The 21818-nt window shown below is 34.9% G+C and overlaps 1 protein-coding gene across 2 annotated transcripts in view; it reads right to left on the minus strand.

Moving 5' to 3' along the window:
- Positions 1-21818, minus strand: part of SLK (STE20 like kinase) — a 72675-nt gene that overhangs the window by 40532 nt on the left and 10325 nt on the right. For both annotated transcript variants that reach the window (XM_012770608.2, XM_012770617.2), the window contains exons 2-7: positions 12587-12751; positions 10928-10976; positions 10305-10454; positions 2323-2395; positions 1847-2041; positions 886-967 (exon numbers count right to left, since the gene is read on the minus strand). In XM_012770608.2, the coding sequence (XP_012626062.1) occupies positions 886-967; positions 1847-2041; positions 2323-2395; positions 10305-10454; positions 10928-10976; positions 12587-12751 (714 nt within the window). The remainder of the gene's footprint in view (positions 1-885; positions 968-1846; positions 2042-2322; positions 2396-10304; positions 10455-10927; positions 10977-12586; positions 12752-21818) is intronic.

A 21818-nucleotide genomic window follows, 5' to 3' on the forward strand; every position in this document is an offset into this window, starting at 1 on the left:
AGGCAGGAGGATAACTTGAGGCCAGGAGTTCAAGCAGCCTGGGCAACATAGCAAGACTCCATCCATACAAAAAATACAAAAATAAGCCAAGAGTGGTGGCACATGGCTATAGTCCCAGTTACTCTGGAAGCTGAGGCAGAAGGATTATGTGAGCTCAGGAGTTTGAGGTTGTAGTGAGCTGCGACGGTGCCACTGTACTCCAGCCCAGGCAACAGAAAGAGACTCTGTCTCAAAAATAAACAAACAGAAAGTGTGTTCCAAGGATTGTACTTGTTGTATACAAGGCAATTTTCTTGCTTTTTTCCCCCAGATAAACAAGTCAATCTAAAAACCCACAATAGGAGTTACACAATAACTCAACCTAACAGGAATTGTCTCAAGATTTGTCATTCTATTTGTCCATCTGTAATATTATTTGACAAATTTTTATTTAATGTATGACAAACAAGTCATAAACCAAAATTAAACTTATCCAATAACTTTAATGCCACTTTTTAAAAGTCAACAATATTTACTGAACACTTACCCTCACTGTAAGAAATATAAAGAAATATATATAAATTAGCTCATAGCCCCTGTACCTAAGGTGCGCCTGCTTTCTAATAATGACAGAGCACATAATGGAAATAACAAAATGAAAAGAACATAATTAAACTGAATCAAAAAAGCACAGGAGAAATGACTTATAAGCTGAATGCCTGTTAGTAACTGTAGCACTTGTGTTTGTAAAGCAAATACTATCATTATTTTGATTTCCATAGGAAAACTCAAGTGGAAAGACAGCACATTGAATGAATCTGAAATTGCATTCTTCTTAAAGAGATATTAAAATAATTATTAATACATGTTTTGCTATTGTCATACTATTTAATAGTTATATCCTACCTGCAGTAGCTGAGATGTGTTCCACCTAGCATCTACATTCTTTTCCAAGCATTTCTTTAGAAAGTCCTTAAAATTTGAAGACCTTCAAAATAAAATTTTAACAATGACATTCTATTTTACTTTATTAATCAAATCGAACAAAACTCCTTGATAAATTACGCTTGTTTCATTATGTTTATGACAATATTAATTTAACATAAGAAAATTAAGGCTGGGCGCGGTGGCTCACGCCTGTAATCCTAGCACTTTGGGAGGCCGAGGCGGGCGGATTGCTCAAGGTCAGGAGTTCGAAACCAGCCTGAGCGAGACCCCATCTCTACCAAAAATAGAAAGAAATTAATTGACCAACTAAAAATATATATACAAAAAATTAGCCGGGCATGGTGGCACATGCCTGTAGTCCCAGCTACTCGGGAGGCTGAGACAGTAGGATCGCTGAGCCCAGGAGATTGAGGTTGCTGTGAGCCAGGCTGACACCACGGCACTCACTCTAGCCTGGGCAACAAAGTGAGACTCTGTCTCAAAAACAAAAAAAAAAAAAAAGAAAATTAGTTGATACTATGAAGATTTTATAAAACTTACTTATCATATTAGACATATATGTAAGTAGGTACATAGTCACTGAGATATAGCTATATATTCACAAATATGCCAAAATCACAATATCCTTCTATTTAATAATTCCACAAATATGATACAATTACATATATGTCTCACTTTCTCATAGTACAGAAAATACCTTTTTCATATAGAACTCAAATCATTCACATTTTCAGATATATGGAAACAGTTATTTAATAATTAAAGAGTTTTTATGGTCCTTAAGAAAAATTTACCAAAAATCAGTTTTCTAATTCATACAGTCTTTGTACATATACCCAAATGTAAGTATCTCTGGAAAATTATGAGAATAAAACATCAAGTTTTGCTTCTTAATAAGCTTTTGTTTAGAATATTTTACCATTTTGATGGCTGTGCTAATGTAGGGGGCTCAGATTTTGCTATTTTTAGCAGCACTCGCATTGGATTTAATTCATGATGAGGTGGTTCTATCTCAGCCATTTCTATTAAAGTGATACCCAGGGACCAAACATCAGCTTTGTAGTCATAGGGTCTGTCCTTAGATGTTTCACACATGACTACTTCAGGAGCCATCCTATGAAGACAGAGAATTAAACGTTAAGATGTTTAACTTAAGAACCATGATTGCAAGCCATATGGGGGTGGCCACATGTGGCCCTCCAGATCCCCCTTGACCAAATCCATACTTCACAGAACAAATCCCCTTGTTAAAAGGATCATGTTCTATAAAATTTGGATTCAGTCAAAAAGCTGCACTCAAGGATCCAGAAGGCCACATGTGCTCCCAAGGCCGCAGGTTCCCCACCCCACTACTGACATGACTATTACTGTAAATTCATAAAACCACATACATACCAATATGGTGTGCCAATAAAGGAATCTCTTCTTTGAATTGTCCTTGTGTTTTTAGCTGATACGCCAAAATCCGCTTGAAATAATCATATAAAAGCATTAATGACAGCTTTTAAGCATTGTTCACTGTATTCAACAGGTAAAAAAGCATTTCAAGTCTTTAATAAGGCCACGCTTATTAAAAGGTAAGTAAAACAATAAATAAGTTCTCTACCATCCTAATCTTGACTGCCCTCTTTCTATCCCCTTCCCCAAAGAAAAGATCCTATCATTAATACACTTAATACCACCATCTTTATACATCTTGAGATGACAAATTCTTCAGAAATGAAAACAACAGTAACTTATCCACTTCAAAACAAATGCCAACTAGTGTTACATGATTGCAATTAAATTAATAGACACATTTTTCTCTATAGGGTAAAAATATATATATATACCAAAGCAGCCTTTGTGACAGCATACGTCTTGCTAACTTCCCCATAAAATCATATTACAAAGAAAAGATGTTTTCTAATTTAAATTATAAAGAACAGTAAGTAACATTATAGCTATATCAATTATGAACCCCATCTTTTCAGCTTGGAGCTCAACCATTAATAGCAACATAAAATTGCCACTGCTGCATAATTGATATCATGCCACATATATGTAAATGTTTTAAGTTTCACATTTGATGCCATAATTCTCAAAACTGAATAAATACCAAAAATCCAGTATTGGATGCCCATGCCTAGCACAGAGTCAATAAATGGTAGCTACTATTATACATCATGTTCACAATTCTAACTTTTGTGATATTTTGTTGTAGAACTCCTAAAACTCATGAAATTCTGCCATAATTATTTGTGCCTATTATGTGGTTCTTGAGAATAGGATAGTTCTATACATTTGTGCTGCAGAAATGAAAAGTTCTCTGTATTTGTGAATAAAACAGAAATTACAAAAGTTTTAAATGTCACCTCAATATTATTTGAGAAGTCCTAAGTCTTCAATAATACATATATATTTAAAGGTATATATTGTTTTACACAAAAATATGTCCCTATACTCAAATAAAATTTTAATATATTTATAGAAAAATATGCCCCCCAAATGGATCAAAACTATAAAATTCTATTTCAAAATGAGTTACAAGATTTTAAAAAATTATTAAAGATATAAAAGAGCAACATAAGCCAAAATTAATCATAGAAAAACTTAGATAGGTGATAGAACATAAGAAAAAAGTTAAGGAAAAAAATTTCTTTAGAAACAAAGACTAAACTAGGAGGAATACAAGAACAAATAAATAACAAATTCATACCTATTTCCACTTCACATCCAATAGTACGGCTATTATCAATAAAATAAAAAAATAACACACATTGACACAGATGTGGAGAAACTGGAAGCCTTGTGCATTGCTGGTAGGAATGTAAAATGATGCACGTGCTATGGAAAACAGTATGGCTGCTCCTCAAAAAATTAAACATGGAATTACCATAGGATCTAGCAATTCCACTTCTAGGTGGAAAAATTCCACTTTTGGGTGTATACCCAAAAGAACTGAAAGCAGGGACTAGAACAGATATTTGTACACCAATGTTCATAGCAGTATTATTCACAATAGCTAAAAGGTGAAAGCAACTTAAAGTGTCCATTAATGGATGAATGGATAAACAAAATGTGGTGTATACATACAATGAAATATTATTCAACCTTCAAATGGAAGGACATTCTGACACATGCTACCACATGGATGAACCTTAAGGACATTATGCTAAGTGAAATAAGCCCATCACCAAAGGAAAAGCATTATATGATTTCACTTATATGAGGTACCTACAGTAGTTAAAATGATAGAAACTAAAAGTAGAATGGTGGTTGCCAGGGGTTAGGGGGAGCGGAAATTGGGGAGTTAGTGTTTAATGGGTATGAAGTTTCGGTTTTGCAAGATGAAAAGAGCTACAGAGATAGATAGTGGTGATGGTTGCACAGTAACATAAAATGTACTTAATGCCACAGAACTGTATACTTAAAAATGATCAAAATGGTAAATTTTGTTATGTATATTTGGCCGCAATAAAAAAAGGAACATAAAAATAACTTGACCAAAAGTTATAAATATTGATGATAGGCAAAGATCCAACAAATAAATAATCAAAGTCCCTAAAGAATAAAGTCAAGAGAATATAACAAATATTCAGATTTATAATTGCAGGAAACCTTCCTAGAAAAAAAAGGACTTGGACTTGAATACTGTTAAGAGCACAATATTTATTAGAATAGACTAGTCAAACTATTGCTCCTTAAAGAAAAAAAATTCTTTAGCATCTAGGCAAAAAGAGCACGTGACTTATAAAGGGAAAGAAAATTAGATTATCAAACTTTTCAAAAGCAACATATTATGACAGAAGAAAACAGAGTATCATAATTCATATAGTCAAGGAAATAAATGTGAGCCAAGAATTTTCTCTACTTTTTTTTTTTTTTTTTTGAGACAGAGTCTCGCTTTGTTGCCCAGGCTAGAGTGAGTGCCATGGCATCAGCCTAGCTCACAGCAACCTCAAACTCCTGGGCTCAAGCAATCCTGCTGCCTCAGCCTCCCGAGTAGCTGGGACTACAGGCATGTGTCACCACGCCCGGCTAATTTTTTTTTCTATATATATTAGTTGGCCAATTAATTTATTTCTATTTATAGTAGAGACGAGGGTCTCGCTCTTGCTCAGGCTGGTTTCGAACTCCTGACCTCGAGCAATCTGCCCGCTTCAGCCTCCCAGAGTGCTAGGATTACAGGCGTGAGCCAATGCGCCCGGCCAGAGCCAAGGATTTTCTATCCAGTAAAACTGATCTTCAAATACAAAGGATACAACTGCTATCATTACATAAGAATGCAGAGACCCCTTCCAGAGGAATCTACAAAAAAATGAGCTTCAGACAACCAACATGACCAGAGATGTCAACATTAAGTGTGGTAGTAAGCATTAAATATAGAAACAAGGGTTAAAATGAATAATTAGGGGGTATCCTAAATCTATTATCAATACCCCTGAGAATTAGAATTTTTAATGTGGAAGAAAGGAGATAAAGATGCATTACAGAAGAATTTGGATTAAAAAAACCTTTATCCTGGACACAGACCTACCATTTGATCTAGCAATCTCACTACTGGGTATTTACCCAAAGGAAAAAAAGACATTTTATAAAAAAGACACTTGTACTTATTTATAGCAGCATAATTCACAACTGCAAAGAAGTGGAAACAACCCAAGTGCCCATCAATACATGAGTGGATTAATAAAATGTGGTGTGTGTATACACACACACACACACACACCATGGAGTATTACTCAGCCATAAAAAATGGTGAACTAATACCTTTTGTTAACAACCTGGATGGAACTAGAGATCATCCTTTTAAGTGAAGTATCGCAAGAATGGAAAAACAAGGCGGGGCGCGGTGGCTCACGCCTGTAATCCTAGCTCTCTGGGAGGCCAAGGCGAGCGGATTACTCGAGGTCAGGAGTTTGAAACCAGCCTGAGCAAGAGCGAGACCCCATCTCTACTATAAATAGAAAGAAATTAATTGGCTAACTAATATATATATATATATAAAATTAGCCGGGCATGGTGGCGCATGCCTGTAGTCCCAGCTACTTGGGAGGCTGAGGCAGAAGGATTGCTTGAGCCAGGAGATTGAGGTTGCTGTGAGCTAGGCTGACACCATGGCACTCACTCTAGCCTAGGCAAGAAAGCGAGACTCTGTCTCAAAAAAAAAAAAAAAAAAAAAGAATGGAAAAACAAAAACCACATGTACTCACTACCAAATCAGAACTAACAGATCAACATTCATGTGCACATATGGTAGCAAAATTCAATGGAAATCAAGCAGGTGGGAGGGAGGAGGAGAGGGTAGGTAAATTCACACCTAATAGGTACAATGCACACTATCTGGATGATGGACACACAACTTTGACTCAAAGCATATAAAAGCAATTCCTATAACCAAAACATTTGTATTCCCATAATATTCTGAAGTAAAAAAAAAAAAACAAAAACCTTTATCCTGAATGTGAATAGGAAATATGTATAAACTTATGCGGGCCTACCTCTGTCCTCCGAAAGTCCTAGAACCACGGCCAACATAGAAAACTATAAACATGTGTAACACCCAGAGTGTGGTCTTGAAATACCATATCCTACCTACAAGAAACCAGGGCTTCTTGAAGAAATAACTAATTACAGGTCTGACAAAGGAAATATACAGGATAAGCCTGAAACATCTCAACTGTGGAGTAAGCTATCAAATATTAGTCATGTCAAAAAGACTAACAAACCAACTTGAAGAGGACCCCATGACTAACAAGGGGACAATGTGAGCTTCAACAAGAATAAAAATTGCAATGGATTGGAAACCTACCAAATAAAATTAAATCCACAAATTAATAATAATATTTTTAAAAATACTGATCACCAACTGAGGATAAGAGAAACCAACTCTTTATCTTTTTTTTTTATTTATTTATTTTTTTTTTTGTGGACTGGCATAGTCCAAGAGGTGGACAATTCTTTATCTTGAAAGCTAAATAAATGAATGCAGGATTTTTCCTGTTTTTTTCTATATGAATTACACCCCTAAGTAACCAAATAATTAAAGTATCTTCTCATAAAATTATTACTTTTAAATTAAATGAAAATGAAGCAACTGATTATATCAAAATGATTAACAAAAATAATAAATGAAAATAAAATGATAGAATTCATTTTGTAAGCCCAAAGAATGAATCTAAGCATAAAACACCGAGAGCTGCAAACACTGAACAAGAACAAAAAGCAGACATTGTGTGCCTCCCAATGAAAGAATATAAAACCACCTGTATCAAACCTTTGGATTCATCTACCAATCTGAAGGAAATACAGAGAGGAACTTACTGAAATCATCATGTGCATACAATAGCAAAATGCAGTTTGAGGGAAATGCTACAGGTCAAACAGCAGAGATTTCTTTAATTATTAGCCCTTCTAAAGAGCTGTTTTAGACATTTTTTCCTAATCGTCACTTCCCTCCATGAAACTTTAATGCCACAGATGTGGTGCATATCTGTTCATGTACTGTTGGCCTTTGGAGGTCACAAACCATTGCAATATTTAAGTTTTTTTGTCCCCAGAGAATTGCTCCTATGCCCCCATTATGCATGCCATAACATAAAGAAAAGGATGGGGGAGGACATGTTAAATTAATAGAGATTTAAAAGAAAAATAAAGTTTTATATATGGGTAAGATTAAACTCTAACATCTGGAGATGAACAAAGGGTGATTAAACCATAAAGAAACACAAGGAAGTAATTACTATAAAAGTCAGGATAAAGTGTGGAGAAAGGAGGGACAGTGATTGAGATGGGCACATGGAAGAGCTTCTGGGGTGCCTGACAAAGTTCTATTTCTTGATCTAGGTGGTGATTACAAAACTATTGTCTATAAGGCAGCAAAGTCACTAAGCTATACAATTTTTGTGTGGTTTTCTATATCTGTATTTATTCCACAATAAAAAGGTTAAAATTTAGTGCATCACCTGTTTAGATGTCATGACAAACATATTAGGTCATTAAATATGAAATGTCCAATTTCGAATCAAAAGTTTAGTTTACTGTATCTCAAAACAAGCAGTACAATTAATCAAAGTATATGCCCAAACTATCCACACAGTTTCGCCATCTTAATGGGAGATGTTTATGCCAGCAGCAAAGAAGTCTGGAGAGTGAGTGGCGATGAAATCATGAACGGTCTTTTCCACAGCTTGTTGAGAATTGAGTATTTTTCCTTGCAAGAAGTGGTCCAAAGCCTGAAAGAAGTGGTAGTCAGTTGGTGCAAAGTCTGGTGAACACTGTGAATGACAGAGAGTTTCCAAGTCCAGATTCTGTAATTTGAGTAGCATTGTTTTTTGCAACATGTGGTCTTGTAAGAGGATCAGCCCATCTCTACTGACCAATCTCGGCTGCTTAATTGCAAGCATCCTCATCATTTCGCCAACTGGTTGCAGCAGACATCCGCTGTAATCGACTGACCAGGCTTCATAAATAGTAGATAATACCAGTGCTGGACCACCAAACAGACACCATTAGCATTTTTGATGAATATTCGATTTGGGACTGTGTTTTAGCACTTCATCTTTATTCAACCATTGTGCTGAATACTTGCGATTGTCAAAAAGAATCCATTTTTCATCATACATTACAATATGGTATAGAAATGGTTCGCCTTTATATCAGGACAACAAAAAAAGGCAAGCTTCAAGATGATTTCTCTTCTGACATTCGTTTAATTCACATGGTACCCATCTATCCAGCTTCTTTACTTTGCTGATTTGTTTCAAATGGTCCAATTTTGTTGGAATAGTAATGTCAAACCACTGTTCATAAGTAGGTTGAAGATGGATTCACTTCCACTACAGCTTTTACCTCATCATTATCCACTTTGGTCTCAGGTCACCCACATGGCTCATTTTCAAGATTAAAACCACCAGAACAGAACTTCTCAAATCATCGATGTACTGTGCATTCATTAGCCACATCCTTCCCAAACACTACAATGATATTTCAAGCTGTCTGCGCTGCACTGGTTCCATGGTGGAACTCATATTTAAAAATAACACAAATTTTTGACTTACCCCTGGTTTCACAAAAATTGCTCTAAAAAAAATTTGAAAGATAATCACAAGCCAAAATGTGCATTTGAAAGAATGAGGATGTACCGTCACAATAAAAAGAAAAAAAACAAAAAACAAGAAGCATAAAAGTGGCTGGGTGCGGTGGTTCACTCTGGGAGGCACTCTGGGAGGCCGAGGCGGGCGGATTGCTCAAGGTCAGGAGTTCAAAACCAGCCTGAGCGAGACCCCGTCTCTCCCATAAAAATAGAAAGAAATTAATTGGCCAACTAATATATATATATATATATATATATATATATATATAAATTAGCCGGGCATGGTGGCTCATGCCTATAGTCCCAGCTACTTGGGAGGCTGAGGCAGGAGGATCTCGCTTGAGCCCAGGAGTTTGAGGCTGCTGTGAGCTAGGCTGACACCATGGCACTCACTCTAGCCTAGGCAAGAAAGCGAGACTCTGTCTCAAAAAAAAAAAAAAGAAGCATAAAAGTGAAATGTCAGTGATATCAACTGTCAAACTTAGTACTTAAGGAAATCGGACATTCCATACTTAATAACCTAATAAAATGAAACAGCTATAATCATTGGTATCAACATGGCCTTTAAACATATTTTGTCCTTTTAATATCCTTCTAAGATACACAAATTTGGACTTCATCTCCAGATTTTTTTTTAAATTCATATATTGGGTATGTATATTTAAACAGGATGATATCTTCCATTTGTATGTAGGTGTATATTGCAATTAATTAATTTCCAATCTAATTTTGTATTTAATTATTTTTATGAAGTTAATCATTTACTCCCTCAGTGTAAAAAGCAAAATTTAAGATTCTAGTCCTTATACTTATTTTAGCAATACTTTTCAGAACTAAGTTTTACTTTGTTAGTTTAGTCAACATACAATATCAACAAAATAGAGTATAAAATTAAACAGAAAGAAACCCCACTAGACATGATTTGGGAAATAAAGATAAAACCGAATTAGTTTTACATACTATATTATATTCTAAATGTAAAATATTTACAAGTCTATACAAAAATTTAAGGAAAAATTTTTAATTTTTAATCAGTCTTTTAAAAGTTTGCCTTTTTGAAAATAAAAATGCATCTTTTCTTACTTTGTTTTTAAACTATCTTTACATTAGTTGCCAATACTTAGGATTTCTAGATCAATGAATATTTATCCAAGAAAAATTGTTTAAAAAAATAACATGGCATTAAATAACATAGCATTCTCCATGTTTCACGTATTTGAGTAGTAATGTAACAGTCACATTCATATGGGGGAAATCTCAGAGCACAAATTCAAATGTTTTATTTACGTGAATAACTTACCCAATTTAATATCTCCATCTAAAGTAAAAAGAATGTTGCCAGCCTTTAGATCTCTGTGGATGATTTTATTATCATGTAAGTAGTTCAATGCCTCTAAAGTCTGTTTGCAAACTACTTGTATTTGGGACTCAGTTAATGGTCTCTCAAGTTCTATAAAAAGAAAATAAACAAATCTGCATTTTTATAAAGTGAAAACATATTAGCATGATATATATCTGTGAAAACATATTAGCATGATATATATCTGTCTGTATATACCATCACTGTCAAAGATCACATAAAGTGAAATTATTTTGGAAAAACTAAATATCTACAAAGATTACTTTACTTATATATTATACTTAACATTTCATTTTAGAATTTTATTACAACTATCCAAGAACATAAAAATATAATTAACTTGATTTCTTAATTTATTGAACTTTTCACACAGAAGTGGATACCTAATGTAAAAAAAAAAAGAAATAAAATAGTATATAAAATTATAATAAAAGGAAAAAAGTTTATTGAACTTCACTCAATAATTATATATGTTCGAGTATATACTAATATATGGATGTCTGAAATTCTTTTTTATTAAGTATAATTTAGGCTATAAACATAAAGAACAAAAAGGTATTTACCAAGCATCACAGCATCTACTGCTCCACCTGCACAAAATTCAATAAGGATCTGCATGCAAAAAAACACACATACATGTTTACAACATTGAATTTCAGTATTTTTCTTCAATTTAGCAAAAAAGATAAACAAATACCTATCAAATAATCTAGGTTATGGAAACAGTATTATACTAAACATGATATTTTCTTTGTCAAAAGAGTTATAAGTCTTAAACGATATGCACTTGAGAAGGCACAAAGAGAGCTCACTGTGGAAGTATGTGCATTTTTTTTAATGACCATGTGTAGAGTTCCTGCTTCTCTAAAATGACCAGGTACAGAATTTTTATTCAGTACAGTATTACATACCTATTTTTGTCACTACTGAGAGATGTTATTAGTTGCATTTTTAAGGTAACTATTGTGACTTAAGTGACCAAATATATTTTTTAAACTTTTTAATGGGATAAAAAAAAAAACAGACCTTTTAATTTCCAGTCGGGTATTCCTTATACTACTTACTCTTCTCTCATAACACTTTCCTTCTTCCTTCAAGAAGAAAAACTGAAAATCCATTTTATTTATTTTTTAGACAGAGTCTTGCTCTGCTGACAGAGCTAGAGTACAGTATTATCATATCTCACTGCAAGCTCAAACTCATGAGCTCAAGCGATCCTCTCACCTGGGCCTCCTAAAGTACTAGGATCACAGGCGTGAGCCACCACACCCACCTGAAACTCCATTTTAAAAAGCCCTCTGGATTAAACCAGTGTTAGAATAGAGCAAGTGACGAACTGGTTATTATAATTAATATAAACATGTACTTTCTATAACTATTAGTGCCTAATTTTTCTAAAAATAAACAAAATTTATACATATACCCTTATCCATTACATTATGCCCTAAAATTGAGCCTGATAATATAGGGAATATTTAACATTCCTACTATTTTATAGTTGATTACATGATTTAAACAAAGTTTAAGATAAAAAAATTATAAACAATTTCTAGGAAAACAAAGAAACTTTAAAAAAACTTCTAAATGCTTAAATTTAAGTTACAAATAAGAACATGTAATTTCATATTTTAGGAAATTTAATATTCTTAACTAAGTTTCTCCACCTGGATCCAATGTCAGACAATCATGATGAAACAGTACAATCTGAAACATAAATCTGAACATCTGCTGAAGCTGAGGATACTAATGTTGGTATGACTTGCTCATCAGCAAATCAACTCTCATTCAAGTAATATAAGTAACAAAATAGAAGAGGTAAGACAAAAAATAGGGGCCGGGTGTGGTGGCTAACGCCTGTAATCCTAGCACTCTGGGAGGCCGAGGTGGGTGGATTGCTTGAGGTCAGGAGTTCCAAACCAGCTTGAGCAAGAGTGAGACCTCATCTCTACTATAAATAGAAATTAATTAGCCAACTAATATAAATAGAAAAAATTAGCTGGGCATGGTGGTGCATGCCTGTAGTCCAAGCTACTTGGGAGTCCAAGGCAGAAGGTTGCTTGAGCCCACGAGTTTGAGACTGCTGTGAGCTAGGCTGATGCCACAGCACTCAAGCCAGGGCAACAGAGTGAGATTCTTGTCTCAAAAAAAAAAAACCTCATAAACCTCTTTAGGACAATTAACTCATTTTGGCTACTCCTATAGATCAATAGAAAAATACCTACCCAAAGATTATTCTCATAATAGAAGGCATCTAGAAGCTTGACTATATTTGGGTGATCACAAGATGCTAATATATCAATCTCAACCATGTAGTCTTCAAGTTCTTCTTCAGATTTGGTGTCAATCACCTTCGCAGCAGCTAAAACATTGGTCTCTTTATTCTGGGCCTAAAAATGAAAGGATCAGAAGTATCACATTTAAAGTGCATACTTTTTAAAAATTTATTATTATTTTAATAGATTTAATTTTTTAGATTGGTTTTAGGTTCATAGCAAAATTGAGCAGAAAGAACAGAGAGGTCCCTTATACTCCCTGCCTCAACACATATATAACCTTCCCCACTATTAACATTCTATACCAGAGTGGGACATTTGTTACAACTGATGAACCCACATTAACACATCATTAGCACTCCAAGTCCATAGTTTACCGTAGGGTTCACTCTTGGTGTTGTGCATCTATGGGTTTCAACAAATGTATGACATGTATCCACCATTATATTAATAACAACATACAGAAAGTTCACTGCTCTAAAAATCCTATGTGCTCAGCCTCCTCACCCGTCCCTTCCCCTAATCCTTGCATATCAACGAACACAATTGCTAAACTGTATGGTGAGAGTATATTTAGTTTTGTAAGAAACTGCCAAACTGTCTGTCAAAATGGCTGTACCAGTATGCATACATGTTCCTTGGTATTTACCAAAACATGCTGAAAACTTAAATCTCCAGAGAAACCTGCACATGCATGTTTATCACAAATTTATTCACAATTGCCAAAACTTGAAAATATCCAACATGTCCTTTAGTAGGTGAACGGAGAAACTGTGATACATCCAAACAATGGAATATTATTCAGCGCTAAAAAGAAAGAGCTATTAAGCCATGAAGACATTGAGGAATCGTAAATGCATATTACTAAGAAAGCTAATCTGAAAGGTCTACATAACTCTATGATTTCAAATACCTGACATTCTGGAAAAAACAAGACTATGGAGGCAGTAAAAAGATCAGTAGTTTCCAGGGATTATTAGGGGAAGCAAAGAATCAGACCTTAAAAGCCTAATTAAGTTGTTTTTATAAGACATTTCAATATTACATATATTATCACCACTTCAGCAAAACTGTACCTATTAAAACTGTACCTTAAAAACTAAACTTCTAAAAGCTAATAATAATTGTTTTAATAAATAAGTGCCCAAATACCACTTTTTTAGTTTAGAGACAAGGTCTCACTATATTGCCCAGGTTGGTCTTGAACTCCTAGGCTCAAACAATCCTCCCACCTTAGCCTCCCGAATAGCTGGGAGTACAGGCACATGCCACTACACTCAGACAAATCCCACTTCTAAGAATTTATCAGAGGGAGATAATTTTATAAAATAAAACATATACATACACAAAAATATTCATCAAAGCACCGTTTGCAATAAGTCAAAACTGAATCAGCCTAAATGTCCATTAACAGGAATCAGCTTAATCATGTAGTACAGTCTACAATGGAAAATAATACAGCCACCATTAAAATTAATTGACTAATCAATTAATATGTCTTAAGATTCAATAACAGTCACAATACATTTTTGACTGGGAAAAAATAGCAACTTACAAAAAAGCATGAAAGGTATATAGTTTTATAAAAACCACACATTGATTTTCACATATGGATAGCCACATAATATCTAGGAAGCAGCCGTCAGTGAGGATGCTGAAGTTTCAGGCACTTTTCACATTTTCTATATTTTTCATAAAATTTAAATATTTTAAGTGGACATGTATTATTTTATAGAGGCAATAAAGTGTAAAAAAAATAGTATATAGAAAATTTTTTAGAGATCTATTATCTACCTTGCAGATGATGAAAAATATAAACAAAACAGCTATTAGCTTGTATATGGAAATTTTCCTAAATAGATTATTGCTAAGTTTTACTTCCTTTGGAAAAAATAGCAGTAACGAGTAATACTAATGCTTAGGGCTCAGATAACATGTTCCAGATAAAAATATAACTTTATACTGGTCAACCCTACCACCCTAGAAGGATATTCTAATCTATTATATTCTATCAAATGTAGAAGGCCATTTTATCAAATCTAGAATGCCTTTTAAGAGGCATAATTATATTATATTCCACCAAGGAAGAAAAGCTGCTAATTAAATTATGACACCACTTCATCTTCTAGAATTTTTGTTATATCTTGAGAGGGTTCTTCTGCACATAAACACAAATTGTTATTGTATATCTATTATTCTTGTGAATACCAAAAAAAATCAAATACTTCATATTTAAGTTTGACTATTCTGAATCACTTTTTGACTCTGAGTTATCTAATGCCTGTGTTTTTCCATAGGCTACCACCCTCTGGCCATTAGAAGCTTTGGTGATACAACATTTCTTTTTTTTTTTTTTGAGACAGAGTCTCGCTTTCTTGCCCAGGCTAGAGTGAGTGCCGTGGTATCAGCCTAGCTCACAGCAACCTCAAACTCCTGGGCTCAAGCGATCCTCCTGCCTCAGCCTCCCGAGTAGCTGGGAGGGACTACAGGCACGAGCCACCATGCCCGGCTGATTTTTATATTATATATATTAGTTGGCCAATTAATTTCTTTCTATTTTTATGGTAGAGACGGGGTCTCACTCAGGCTGGTTTTGAACTCCTGGCCTTGAGCAATCCGCCCGCCTCGGCCTCCCAGAGTGCTAGGATTACAGGCGTGAGCCACCGCACCCAGCCGATACATTTCTTAAGTGTCTCCAAAATTTTCTTTGAATGTAACAGACTCCAATTTTGCAAGTTATACTGATACTCTCTTGATCTTATGAGAGGTGCTAAAAGAAGATTTTTAGATAACAACCAGGACTCACACTCTCTCTTCAAATGACCTTAAATAGTTTATTGATTAAAATATCAAGTGGTTATAACTGCATGACACAAAGGCTACAACTAAGTTCACGATGCACAAGCAATGATAGATACATCATGAATGCTACCTGGCCAAAACCAATTACAATAAGTGACACTGATCAAAAAAAGGCACATCCCAATTCCCCAATTTCAGAGATGTCTAAAAAAAAAGTCTTATCATAATTGGTGAAATACAGTATTAAGTTTGTCTCCCTAAGAAAGATACTACAGTTGGGTCAATAATAATTAGAACTTACCTTCCCCTGAAGCAGAAAAAATAAGCTAGTGAGAGACTGGCCCTTCTCCCATCATTTTAAATGTAACACTTTGGGAAAAAAAGAGATCAGAGGGAACCTGTCCTTAGAGAGGAACACAATAAAATATGAGCCCTGGTAAAAGACTAAGAATACTGGGGAGGAAGTTAAAAAATCATCCTGCTTCTATCTACATGCTTCCACTGATGTCCTGAGAGATTTTAAAGATGTGTCTTTTATATTTGTGAATGTGATAGCATGAAGGGAGAAAAATAACCAGTACTATTAATAGATAATCTCTAAAGTTCTTCACAGTAACAAACTCTGTCATTCCATTTGCCCTGGATATACTGATTAAACCAAAAGTGATATCATTTGGTTTAACATAACAAATAAAAGTTACACTAGAAAGTATATTGCCTCAAATTATTGCTTGGAAATAACGATTATCAATCAGGATCTGGTTCTAAAAATCTCTAAAAATTCAAAACTGAAATAGGCTGGGTGTGGTGGCTCACGCCTGTAATCCTAGCACTCTGGGAGGCCGAGGCACTAGGATAGCTCAACAGCAGAAGTTCCAAACAAGCCTGAGCAAGAGCAAGACCCCCATCTCTACTAAAAATAGAAAGATTAATTGGCTAACTAAAAAATACATAGAGAAAATTAGCTGGGCAAGGTGGTGCATGCCCAGCTTGGGAGACTGAGGCAGGAGGATCGCTTGAGCCCAGGAATTTGAGGTTGCTGTGAGCTAGGCTGATGCAACAGCACTCTAGCCCGGGCAACAGAGCGGAGACTCTATATCAAAAAAAAAACAAAACTGAAATAAACATTGATTAGTATGTGACACTATTCTGTAAACAAATGTCACAGGCAATTAAACACAATGGATACACTAAATTCACAATGATACTTTATTTAAAAATAAAAGGGCTCATCTACCTAATATCTAAGAGCATGAAAATCGTTCACATAAAGGCCTAATGAAATAACATTAATAAAAACAAGAATGGAATAATATCCCGATCTTAATTTAAAAATATAACTTCTGTTAATAAAAAGTTTTCAGCCAGGTACAGTGGCTCATGCCTGTAATCCTAGCACTCTGGGAGGCCGAGGTGGGTGGATTGCTCGAGGTCAGGAGTTCGAAACCAGCCTGAGCAAGAGCGAGATCCTGTCTCTACTATAAATAGAAAGAAATTAATTGGCCAACTAATATATATAGAAAAAATCAGCCGGGCATGGTGGCGCATGCCTGTAGTCCCAGCTACTCGGGAGGCTGAGGCAGTAGGATTGCTTGAGCCCAGGAGTTTGAGGTTGCTGTGAGCTAGGTTGACGCCACGGCACTCACTCCAGCCTGGGCAACAAAGCGAGACTCTGTCTCAAAAAATATATATATCAATAAAATTAAATGATCCCTTTAATGTTTTTTAAGCTATTTAAATTGGAAATTTTAGTATTTTGAAAAGAAATGGGGTAAGAAAAGTTTCATATTATTTCAAATATGTTATTCTATAGAATAGTATCCATTATGCTATTAAAAGATATTATTATCCAATTACTGTGTCAGACATTATTCTCTACACAGTCCATTAAGTAACTTCTTTAATCCTTTTATCAGTCTGGCCAGGAGGAAAATCATATTGATTATTATAATATAGACAATTTAATGTAAAGTGTTAACTCTTTTGTTAACTAGGTAACTAAAAAGATAAAAAGAAAACACAAAGGATCAGGGAAGTAACAACTGCAGGAAAAAGCTACCACCCCTAGGACTAGGGGAGCCAAAGGAAGAGACTGGAATTATTAAAACTCAGGAGCTTGAAGAAGTTTTACATAGCTGAAACTCAGACCCCTGAGGAGAGAGTGCTGCTCAGCACATGCTACTGTCTCTGAACTAGGAAGAGGGGTCCAGTGAGACTGGAACCCAAACTTTTGAGAAAAAGGGTGCCAGCCAACTGGTACTGGTATTATGAAGGGTTATGATGAGGCTAGTTCTTCTGTATGTTGGAGAAACTATAAACTTGTCTGCTGCTGCAGAAACTGCTGTTGCTGTAGTAAAAAACTTCCAATACGGTGATGATCATAGTAACAACAGGAAACGCACAAGAAACAAAGAGAAAGGTCTAAGTCCTTTCTTCCTCCCCCTCTAGTGCCCCCTACTTGTGAAACTTAAAATTGAGCAGCTGGCAAGGTAGAATCGTGATTTGCAGTCAGCATCACAGAGCAGAGTTCAAAAGGGTATGTTTGGAGCTGAGAGACAATAGCTTAAGAACTGGCATAATCCTTCTAAAACCTATAAGGATCATAGATGGGATAACTAAGGCACAGAGTAGTATTTCTCTTTGACATAAACAGGAATACATCCCATGTTCATATACTGGAGACTTAATATTGTTAAGATGTCAACACTACCCAAAGCTATCTACAGATTCAATGCAATCCCTATTGAAATCCTAATGACATTTTTTGCAGAAATAGAAAATCTCATCCAAAAATTTACATGGAATTTCAAGGGACCCCAAATAGCCAAAACAACCTGAAAAAAAGAACAACAAAGCTTGAGGAGTCACATCTTCAGATTTCAAAACTTACTACAAAGCTACAGTAATCAAAACAGTGCAGCCCTGGCATAAAGACAGATACAAACCAATGGAATAAAATAGAAGGACCAGAAATAAACCCTGGCATTAATGGTCTAATGATTTTTGACAAGGGTGCCAAGACTATTCAATGGAAAAAGGAAAGTCTTTTTAACAAATCATGCTGGGAAAACTGAATATTCACATACAAAAGAATGAAGGTGGACCCTTACTTAACACCATATATAAAAATTAATTAAAAATGGCCCAAAGACCTAAATGTAAGACCTAAAACTATAAAACTTATTGAAAAAAATATAGGACAAAAACCTCACGATACTGGATTTGGCAATGATTTCTGGAATGTGACAGCAAAGGCACAAGTAACAAAAGAAAATACAGACAAACTGCACTTTAAAATGAAAATTTTAAAACTTTGTGCAACAGAAAACAATATTAACAGTAAAAAGGAAACCTACAAAGTGATAAAATATTTGCAAGTCATATATCTGATAAGGAGTAATATCCAGAATGTATAGAGAACTCCGAAAACTCAATTACAAAAAAAACAACCAACCCAATTCAAAAATGGCCAAAGGACTTGAATAAGTATTTCTCTAAAGAAGATAAGCATATGAAAAGATGTTCAAGATCACTAATCATTAAAGAAATACGAATCCAAACTATAATAAGATATCACCTCATACCCATTAGGATGGCTACTATTTAAAAAAAAAAAAAAAAAAAAGTATAGCCAAAAATGTGGAAAGCCTGGAATCCTTGTGCATAGTTGATAGGAATGTAAAACAATAAACTATGAAAATAGTATGCAGTTCCTTCCAAAATTAAAAATAGATTACTACATGATCCTGCAATTACACTTCTGAGTATATACCCTAAAGAATTGAAAGCAAGGTCTCAAAGAGATATTCATACAGAGCAGCATTATTCATAAAAGCTAAAACACAGAAGCAACATAAGTGTCACTGACGTACAGATAAGCAAAATCTGTATATACACATAATGGAATATTATTCAGCCTTAAAAAGGAAGGAAATTCTGATATATGCTACAACATGGATGAATCTTAAGTACATTATGCTAAATGAAATAAGCCAGTCACAAAATGACAAACCTATATGACTCCACTTTTATGAGGTTCTTAGGGTAGTCAAAATCATAGAGTCAGAAAGTAAAAGGATGATTGCCAGGAAATGAGGGGAAGAAAGAATGGGGAGTTTGTCTTTAATGGGTATACAGTTTCAGTTTTACAAGATGAAAAGAGGCATGGAGATGGATGGTGATGATGGTTGTAGAGGACTGACGTATTTTCCTAGTTTAAGAATTAAAGTTAGTAACGTACCTGTTCTGCCCAGATCATGTGAAAGTAATCTGTTCCGGACAGGCTCCCTGTGATAAACAAAGGTGTTGCCTAGAGGCATAACAAAGGACCTGAGCTGCAACTAGCAAGAGCAGCCCCACCCCACGGCACTGAGGTTCTGGAAGCCACACAATAAACATATTGTTCCTGTGATTGCTGCATACACCCCATAAGATGGCTGGTTAGTCAATGACGGGTAAGACCCCTCAAGGGAGGGGCGACCTAAGCCAGGCACAGTCGCCAGGGTTCAGCAGAAGATCTTATGGGGTCACCCTAAGAGAAGCTGGGGATGAGAAATGCCCCCTGTGGCTCACCTTGCCCATCCTTGCTAATCTCGGTCCTTTATCTATGCCTAGTGCCTAGAGCAACCACCTTGAGATTCTGAGTCTGGGGACGTCTGCTTCCCTAAGGCTATTCCGGAATTTATAGCCATTGTTGCAATGCCGGTGCGGTTAAGTACAAGGAACTAACTTTAATCTTTTAGAGTATAAAAATAAAACTGACTCGGTGTATTATTACTCAAGTCAACTGTTTGTATGTGTGTCCGTGTTTTTCTTTGTTTTCTGCACGTTTGTGTTTTATGTTCTGTGTTCATCCTCCATCCTGTAAACGGGCCACGACAATGGTTGTACAACATTATGAATGTATTTATTACCAATGAATTATATATTTAAAAACAGTCAAAATGGTGACTCTTCATAGGGTATTTAAAAATAGCCAAGATGGTAAATTTTATATGTATTTTACCACAATAATAAAAATTGGGGAAAAAACTTGAAAACAATAAATAAATTTGCACAACCTTTCTAATTTCAAAGAATTAAAGTACCCTAATAATTCTCCTTCTAGAAATTTAACCTAAAATAATAAATGTCATAGAAATATACCATATACAATGGACATCTGATATATGACAGAGGCATTGCAAAGCAATAAGGATGGTCTTTTCAGTAAATAGTGTCAGGTCAACTGTGTATCTACATAGAAAAGATGAAATTGGACCCTCACCTCACACTATAGGCAAAAATCAACACAAGTTTAATTATAGACCTAATATAGAAGGCAATGCTATAAAACTTTAAGAAAATAATGTAGCAGCAGGCCCCAGCAAGACCCCATCTTTTAAAAAATAATAATAGTAATAATGTAGGAAGACATCTTAACTATCTTGATAGGGAATTTCTTTTCTTTTCTCTTTTTTTTTTTGAGACAGAGTCTCACTCTGTTGCCTGGGCTAGAGTGCCATGGCGTCAGCCTAGCTCACGGCAATCTCAACCTCCTGGCTAAAGTGATCCTCCTGCCTCAGCATCCCGAGTAGCTGGGACTATAGGCACGTCATGTCCAGCTAACTTTTTATTTATTTATATATATATATATTTATATATAAATATATATTTATTTATTTATATTATATATAAATAAATATATATTCATATATATTATATATAAATAAATAAATATATATTATATATATATATATATTTTTTTTTAGTTGTCCAGCTAATTTCTTTCTATTTTTTCAGTAGAGACGGGGTCTTGCTCTTACTCAGGCTGGTCTTGAACTCCTGAGCTCAAGCAATCCTCCCACCTCAACCTCTCAGAGTGCTAAGATTACAGGCGTGAGCCACCACGTCCAGCCGGGAAGAATTTCTTAAGACAAAAAGTAACTGTGGAAAAAGGTTAATAAATTGGACACTAAAATTTAAAATGTCTATACAAAAAAAGGACATCATAAATAAAAAGACAAAGCAAGAGAAATATGTGCACCAGAATGACCAACAAAGGATTAGTAACCAGAATACACAAAGACTCCCATAAATCAATGATAAAAAGAAACAGAGCCCAAAAGGCTTTAACAAGCACTTCAGAGAACAGGAAATCCAAATGGTCAATAAACATGAAAAAGAGCTCAACCTCATTAGTAATCAGGAACGATACTACTTCATATCCATCAGGACATAGGCTAGAAAAAAGGGGCCAGCAAATCAAAATGTTCTAACAAAGCTGGGTAAAGAAACAAAATTAGATATGCTATGTTAGTTTCTTGGCCATTCTTTATGAAATTTTGGTGGTATATTCTGAAATAAACTGTGTAATATTACTTATCATTGAATGTAAACA

This window comes from Microcebus murinus, chromosome 14 (genome assembly GCF_040939455.1).
Source record: "Microcebus murinus isolate Inina chromosome 14, M.murinus_Inina_mat1.0, whole genome shotgun sequence".
Taxonomy (NCBI): Eukaryota; Metazoa; Chordata; class Mammalia; order Primates; family Cheirogaleidae; genus Microcebus; species Microcebus murinus.